Genomic DNA, 9,131 nt, shown 5'->3' on the forward strand with positions numbered 1-9,131 from the left:
GGATTATCTCTTGCACATTTGTACATATCCAAATTCACGATGGTGTACGCCGTAAGTATATAGGTTTTTAGCATACATATGTATGTATAATTTTTTATTATTATTTTTCGTCGCGCTATGCTGACATATTTGGCACTTAAGAGCCAAAAGTGAAACATTATAGTCGATGACACACTAAATTTTTTTCACACCGCTATTGTGTCAAATAGCGCTATGCAATATATTTCTTTGTGTATTGTAGCGTAATGCTAACAGTAAACATTTAGATCGCATGGCACAATATAACAAACAAGTTGTTAAATAAAAGAAAGCGAAATAAATGTGTGGGGAATTTTTAGAAAAAAAAAACAAAAAAAAACACTTAAACGAATGAAATAAAAATTAAGTGAAAAACTTAAAACAAGGAAATATAAAAAACGAATATTAAGTTAAGAAAGAAATATTTGAATACAATTAGCTACATAAGTAAACAATTAAGTTTTATAAAATTGTGTATAGACTAATTAGAGAATTTTACACTATAATAATACGATATTGAAATGAGAATTAAGCCTCTTGACGACTACGATTATTATAAAGCTGATGATGATGATGATGAGTCAATCGAACTTATTGCTCATCCAAGAAAATTTAACTGATCGCATAGAAATAGAAGTGGAATAAATTTAAATAACAGACAGCTCGTATTCATTTGGCTTTGTTAGCTGCAATGCGGCACTTTTTAAGTTTATTTTACTATAGATACAATTGAAGTAGGTAGTTGAATGCGATAATGAATGAATAATTGGTAGTGGTTATAGGTATCCTTTTTTTTTAAGTTCATAATCGAATGGGAAGTTAAAATGAGATTATCTATAAAAAAAACATATTTCTATATACTAACGTTTACACATGTCCTGATAATAAATAAAATCGCCAATTGATAATCTACGGTTTTACATATGTTCCATCCCTAGGGACTAGACTACACAGGCCGACAGCATCTCACACCCAGAAATCGGACTATATATTTCCGAAGGATTTTGATGCGATGAATCGAAATCTGGCTTCAAAATTGCTATGGTTTTCGGGATATCCTAACCTAAAAGTGCATAAAACACCGCTTTTGCCCATATTTGAGGTTATGTAGCCTTGCCGATGTTTTCTTCCACCAACAAAATAGGCTGGCATCTTTAAGTACAAGTTTTCTTTCAAATGGCGTTGAGTTTGCTTAAATACCATTTTTTTTTTTCGCTATCACATTTTTAAATTTTCATGTTTCTAAATTTTCCTCCACCTGAAAATCGATTAAGATAACACAGACATGATATAGTCGATTACTGATAGAGCAATTCTGAGGCCAGATTTGGATTCAGCGCATCATAAACCTTCGGAAATACAGTATGGTTTCTAGGTCTGAATGTTGGTTAAATCTTGTCGGCCTGTGTTATTTTCGGTCAAATTTTTACGTTTCTCTTTTTGTGGTTTCAATTGGAGATTACACTCTAAGATAAAAAACCGCACCTGAGACTTTGAATGGTGAGACATTTTTTTACTTACACAAACTACACCATTTTCAATATCCGCCTTAATTCAACCAGGTTTACACATGTCCTAATCTACAACAAATCTTCAATAGATAATATAAGCGTTTAAAATTTTCACGTTTCTCTTTTATTTTGCGCTTCCAATTAGATATTGCACTTTAGAGATGGGACTTTTTCTATGAAAAAAATTCTCATCTCTAAGGGTACGCTTACACAGCCACCGATTTTGATCGCCTGATGCCGGTCGTAGTCATCCGATAAAAATAAACACCTGTTTTCAGATTAGGGCTATGAACTGCATCCAGATTTTTCAACAATCCGGATAAACCGGATATTCAAATAACCGGATTGCTAAGCTAAAAATCTGGCTATTCGAATATCCGGATTCATAAAAGCAAAATCCGGATATCCGGATTTCGTAAACGGAAAAATATCTGCATATCGGAATTGAACGAAGCAGACATCGAAACTTTATTCACAAAATATGTTTGTAGATTATTAAATTAACGTCAAAAATTAAAAAACTACGATTTTACAAACATAAACTATTTTTTTTTTTTTTTTTGTTTTAATGTTAAATAAACATATGTATATGGTACATCAATTGGTTGCTTTTACTGGATATCCAAAAATACGGTTATTAACCGGATCTTCATAATTCCTGATATCCGGATAGTTTCACAAACGAATATTAACCGGATATCCATGCCGTCCAGATTTTATCCGTGTTAACGGATATCCGTATGGATATCCGGATATTCGAATATGCGGATAGTCCCAGCCCTAATTTAAATAATCGTGTGTTTATTTCAACCGATCACCGAATTGTTATCGGCCGTTGTCGTTTTCCACTGCCGATAAATTCGCAATTCTGTTTGTTAAATTGCGTGCATTTACTGTAAAAAATTAATTAGTTGTGCGCAAAACAGGCCTCTTTATGGGATAAGCACATAAAAGCATAAAGGCAAGCTTATTTTTGCAAAAAAGTAAAATGTAAGAAAAAAGGAGCCAGCCGATAATCGGTTGCAATTTTAGCACCAGCCCGGCCGATTGCAATTTTTCGGTTTATCGGTAGCTGTGAAAGCGTACCCTAAAAATTGCTCATAATAAACGCCTTTCGAGGGGTGGAAATTTATATGGAAAATCTAGCTAGATAATTTATGATTAGGAGTTAATTACAATTATGAAGATAATCACGCTGTACGTCTAAAGTTTCTTGATTGACCAATAGGAACATATATGGCTTAACACATCAAACCTAGTACTGGACGAAACCTAGAAGCAAGCGTACATCAATTACGTTTAGGACTACCGTTACTCTTTCCGTTAAGCGCCAAATACACGACACGAACATTTCCGCGAACATTCCCGTTATGTCATGTTTCTGCGACCTTTTCTGTCGTGTATGGTGGTGTTTGCCAGTTCGCGCGTGTATGGCGAAATAGCTCATAATCGTAGTAATTTCTGAACGGAACAGACGTGCGCGGAAAAGTAAAATGAACAATAAAAAATTTCTGAGTGAATTTATTGAAATGTATAAATCTTTGCCATCATTGTGGCAAGTAAAAAGCAAAGATTAAAAAGAATAATGATTATGCGACTTTAATCTGCCACAGCGAGCAATATTGCTGCAGCACAATTGTTGTCCGTATTCATCGCTGTCTGAAAGAGAACTAATGTTCGGCCAAAAGTTCGTATGGTGTATGGCCAAAGCTGCGAACAAGATTGAGGAATGTTCGCGGAAATGTTCGTGTCGTGTATTTGGCGCTTAAGGGCCACGATTTTCGATACGATAGTCGATATTTTATGCTCGATACTTTTTGGCGTGGAGTATTTAGACCAAATTATTGTTTTGAATTTTCGGCGGTAAAAGAATGAACTAGTCTACCAAATAAACTGCTCTTTATGGCGAGTGTAACACGATGAAGCAATGATGTCAATACTTGATCACAATCCATATTGATGGATTTCAAAATTTCTAGATATTTTGCGGTCCGGACCACAATCCGTCAGTCAGGATTTCATGTTTAGCATGAAATACTGATAAATCGTCATTCGGATCGTAACATATCTACAAACTTTGGCATCGATCAATATGCATCGTGATCCAGTATTGACAGCATTGCCTCATCATGACACTTGCCATGTTTGTCCCTCTATGATTTGTTGCGCTAATTGCAGAATTTTTTTTAAGAGGCATTAAATAATTTGATATTAAATTTAAAATTTAAATTAAATAATTTGATACTTCAGTTAACAACTTCTAAAACTCGTCCAAAAATATCGGGAGGGGCCATTCTCTGAACCCAGGACCACGAATACGGAAGCGGAAACTCATTGTTGACATTTCATTTTTCGTATGGCTGTAATTTTCTTGTACATAGGGAAACAAAAATTGTGTAGGTACAAGGGGATTTGAACGGATTTAATTTTGATCCCAATAATAGTTTTTATAATTACCCATTTTATTATATAACTCCTAATTGTAAATTATATAACTAGATTTCCCATGTAAATTTTTTCCTTCGATAATGGGTAATTATAAAATTTTAGAGATGAGTACTTTTTTTATCATAAAAATAGTTTTACTTCTGTAGTGTATTCACTAATTGGAAGCGCAGAAGAGATTAACGTGAAAATTTTACAGAAAATAATATAATTCCTAGGGATGGAACATACTATATAAACGCGTAGATTATCTATTGACGATTTATTGTAGATTAGGACATGTGTAAATATCGTCTTACGGAATATACCCAGTCTCTGGTCACCAATAGAGGCATTTTATGGTGGAAATCAACCTCAAAAACTAAAAAATTAGTCACTTGTTAGCTGGCTCTAGGCATATCACAAATCAAAGGACGTATTCTGCTTTGCATGGTTTAAAAATACCTACAAGGTACAACCGTTTCGAACATTATTGAAGTTTTTCCGCTATGAAACGCTTTTCAATTTTTTTAATTTATTTATCTATTTATTTTTATTTTTTTTAACAAAAACCAATTTGATAATTTTACTTTATTTTTTGATTTTCTTTTGTTCTGAGATTATTTTATTTAATTTTTTATTCCGCAAAAACTAAAAAAAAAAACATGTAAGGACGGGACTGTCTTTGGCTGTGCCGAAGACTTCGTACGTTTCATGAATGGGGCTGAACAATATTCTTATCCAATTCGAAATATCCAAATAATCTGCTGTATATGATATGAAATAGGTATATAGTGAACAGATGTATGTACATACCTAACCGAACATTACATACTCAGCTGAGAGTTTTGGAGACAATATAAGGGAAAATCACCATGTAGGAAAATGAACCTAGGGTAACCCTGGAATGTGTTTGTATGACATGGGTACCTAATGGAAGGTATTAAAGAATATTTTAAAACGGAGTGGGACATAGTTCTATAGGTGGACGCCATTTCGGGATATCGCCATAAAGGTGGACCAGGGGTGGTGACTCTAGAATGTGTTTGTACGATACGGTTATCAAATTAAAGGTATAAATGAGGGTTTTAAAAGGGAGTGTCCCTTAACTGTATATGTGAAGGCGTTTTCGAGATGACCAAAACGTGGACCAGGGGGACCCAGAACATCATCTTTTTTTTATGTTATATTTTGCGTCAATAAACCCATCCAATTACCATGTTTAATCCCTTTTTTCATATTTGGTATAGAATTATGGCATTTTTTTCATTTTTCGAAATTTTCGATATCGAAAAAGTAGGCGTGGTCATAGTCGGATTTCGCCCATTTTTAATACAAAGATAAAGTGAGTTCAGATAAGTACGTGAACTAAGTTAGGTATATCGATTTTTGCTCAAGTTATCGTGTTTACGGCTGAGCGGAAGGACACACGGTCGACTGTATAAAAACTGGGCGGGGCTTCAACCGATTTCGCCCATTTTCACAGAAAACAGTTATCGTCATAGAATCTATGCTCCTACCAAATTTGACAAGGATTGGTAAATTTTTGCTCGACTTATGGTTTTAAAACTATTCTAGACAAATTAAATGAAAAAGGGCGGAGCCACTCCCTTTTTGAAATTTTTTTTTATTTTGTTGCACCATATCATTACTGGGGTTGAATGTTGTTCAAAATTTTACTAATTTTCTATTATGCGTCATAAGGTCAACCCACCTACCAAGTTTCATCGCTTTATCCGTCTTTATCGGAAAAGTGGGCGTGGTTATAGTCCGATTTCGTTCGTTTTAAATAGCGATCTGAGATGAGTGCCCAGGAACCTACGTACCAAATTTCATCAAGATACCTCAAAATTTACTCAAGTTATCAAGTTTACGGACAGACGGACGGAATGGACATGGCCAATCAAATTTTTTTTCGATACTGATGATTTTTATAAATGGAAGTATATATCTATCTCGATTCCTTTATACCTGTACAACCAACCGTTATCCAATCAAGGTTAATATACTCTGTGTGCAAAGCACGCTGAGTATAAAAAGGTAGGTAGTTTGTGTGAGGATACAAACTTTCACGTTTTTTGTGATCTGCATGAAATAGCTATTACAATTAATCACTTGTCTCAACAATATATAACGTGAACGTAAGCATTTGATGAAAATTGAAGCTTCTAGCTGTTAAAATGGTGTAGAAATTGCGAAAAGTTGTTTATCTGAACAATCGGTTGTAGGGGACATGCTATATATACGACCGATCACCTCGAATTTTTCAGACAACAATATATGCTATATTCGAAAGCATATTTTAAAGTGTGAAGCTTCAATCTGTTAAATTGAGTAAGATATGACAAAAATCCTCTTTTTCTGAAAAATCGGTTGTATGGAGGCTATATGCTATAGTGGTCCGATCCGGCCGATTCCTGCAAATGTCTAATCGGACACCTAAATATACCCGCTCACCAAATTTTATCAAGATATCTCAAAAATTGAGGGACTAGTTTGCAAACAGACAGCAGCAAACAGACAGACGACCATGGCTAATCAACTCAGCTCTTCATCCTGGTCATTTCGGTATACTTATTGGTGGACCTATCTATTTTTTTCCTTTAAGGACTTACAATTTTTAGATTTGTGATAAAGTTAATATACCATTTCAGTTTCATGAAAGGCATAAAAAATCATGGCGGATCAAAAGAGAGTACGGCTATACCTCGTAAATGTTTTTATCATGGTCCTTAGGATCTGTAATTCCGATACTTTGAGTATCGAGTATTTTTCGATACTATCGTGTATACGATACATGTAAAGCAGTACTTAAAGCTGCAGACATTGGTGCTTTATCGGTAACCTTATAACAGCTGATTCGACCAACCTTATGAGAATCAATTATTGGTGCCGCTAAGGTCGTAACCGTATCGTAGCCAACCAATTGGTTTTTGGTTTACCATCTTAACGATAAACAGCTGATTACGTTAGGGATACGACTACAGCGATAAGACAAACGGTATCTATGACTACAGCTTAAAATGAGTACTGTAACGATACTTTGCATTCCATATCGTGACCCATTTTCGATAGGGGGGAAGCGGAAATACATTTTGTAATTATTGTGTTAGTTATCGATTGGCACGAAATGAAATGTATGTAATTTAATTTTTTAATTTAAACTGTATGCACTTAAAAATTAGTTGAGGGGTCGACTGCTAATACGCTACCAAAAATATCGAGTGAGGTGTCAAAAGACGCGTATTAATCTCGAGAACAATAATCCGAAGGCGGAAAAGAAAAATTTTATCTCTGTCCGGAGGTATTTGCAGTTGAAGTCGGCGATTTCCATGTGGTTGTTGTTGTGTTGGTACCCACAAAAAAATTGTGCATCACCGTGGCGGTAGCCACGGTTATACCACACACCCGGACTTGGCATGGCGTAGCCCAGGGTTATTTTTTATAATCGCGGCCGAAGGCCGCCAACGCAGAAAAGTGTTCTGCGCAAAAATACTATGGATCCGACCCCCGGTTTCGGAGGTACCCGCGAGTCTTTTTTCGGTTTTTCGTTAATATCTTTTGACCGCGTTAAAATTTTTATTTTCCGCCTTCGGATTATTACTACTGATGTCAAGACGCGTCGTTTGACACCTCTCTCGATTTGGTAGCGTATTAGCAGTCGACCCCTCAACTAGACTATTACCTAAATTTAATTTTGACAAAACATTAATTACTTACCATTGCTGTTGTGTTGTTTTTGGTTAGTTGGTTAAAGGTTCTAAAAGTAAACTACCGCTATGAACGCACTGTTATTGCTGCCACTGGTTTATAATGCTGCTCGGTTGTTTGTTAAAATTGTTTTAATCCTTTGCCTGCAAAATTAAAACTAATACAAGTTGGAGAGAATCATAACATTTATTTTTTTTTTTATATTTTCGCTTTTTTTAACGAATTAACTTTAATTTAAAAAACCATTGCGTAGAGTTCATATGAATGTTTATTTCATAAAGTTATTGTTGTTAACGATTTTTAAGCGCGTTTAGGTAGATTTTAATTTTTCCATTTACATAAAACGTATTTTCAAATATTATCTTTTTCCCGTTGTAGGCTGCACTGAGTTAAGATTTTTCGTCCAACTTTCCATGCGCGTTTAACACACATAAAAAGCTAATAATGCTATTAGACCGCGACCACAGAACTTTGCAGAAACTATAACCCCATTTTTTTTAAATAAATTTCTTTCTGACTTTCTGTTACTTTCAGCTTTCCCGTTTTGCCAGCTAGCCTTTTGTGACCACTTCCAACACATACACGCACTGCTTGCGTTGCCAATATGCACACAATGTGACGAGCTAAGAAAACCCCACCAAAAAAAAAAAAAAAACAGCTGAAACAAGGCGAATTTGTGTATATTCCTGTTGAAACTCTTCAATTCTTTTTAATTTTGTTTAACTTATGAAAACTTGTTCTTTTATTTTTGCATACAAGAAAGCAAAATTGAATACAAATTACAATTTAATAAAATATATGTATATATACCCGTTGCCTAAAGTTAATTTTCCTTGCAGCTGCTTTTTTTTATTATATTTTAATAGAATACTTTATTGAGTTATTTTATGTATATTTTTTAAATATATTTTGTGAAAAAAATAAGACGAGACTACTTGATTACTACAAGTCAAACACGCTCAACAACTCAATTGCAACTGCGCTAGCGGTTGGCCACGTCCAATCACTTTACAGCGGTTTCACCGAAAAACGATTTGGGCCCATTGCCGTTTGGCGCTATCGCTCAATTCGCACTTCTGTTTGCCTTCTGCTTTGCTAGTTGCGTTTGAATTCGCTTGAAACGGTTATTGTTACCTTTTTTGCGCCTCCCATACATTGCAAATTTTCTTTTTCAACCTCGTCTTCCGATTTGGATTTTTTTTTGCTTCAGTTCGTTTTCTTGTTTGCTTCTTCTTCTATATTTACTGATTAAACTTGAACTATTCGCCGTGTTTTATTTAACTCTCTCTTCTTTTCCTTATTAGCTCTCCATTTTTCTAATTTTTTTCGTTGAGTTGATCGCCCTCTTACTATCGTTCCCTCTCGTTTTTTGAAACTGTTGAGCAAGAGCTCGCATCTAAATTCACTCTGTTTATCACACGTGGTTATGTACTGTTGCCGCACAGTGGACCCGTATCTTGAGCGACT

The 9,131-nt window shown here is 34.9% G+C and overlaps 1 protein-coding gene across 2 annotated transcripts in view; it reads right to left on the reverse strand.

Moving 5' to 3' along the window:
- Cam (Calmodulin) overlaps positions 1-8,676 on the reverse strand; it is a 122,522-nt gene extending 113,846 nt beyond the window's left edge. Inside the window, exons 1-2 of one of the 2 annotated variants that reach the window (XM_067772056.1) lie at positions 8,475-8,676; positions 7,674-7,807 (exon numbers count right to left, since the gene is read on the reverse strand). In XM_067772056.1, the coding sequence (XP_067628157.1) occupies positions 7,674-7,676 (3 nt within the window). In that variant the 5' untranslated portion in view covers positions 7,677-7,807; positions 8,475-8,676. Of the gene's footprint in view, positions 1-7,673; positions 7,822-8,474 lie in introns of both variants that reach the window. The other variant, XM_067772057.1, reaches the window with a different exon arrangement.
- Positions 8,677-9,131: the final 455 nt, after the last annotated feature.

Source organism: Eurosta solidaginis, chromosome 3, assembly GCF_040869045.1.
Source record: "Eurosta solidaginis isolate ZX-2024a chromosome 3, ASM4086904v1, whole genome shotgun sequence".
Classification (NCBI taxonomy): Eukaryota; Metazoa; Arthropoda; class Insecta; order Diptera; family Tephritidae; genus Eurosta; species Eurosta solidaginis.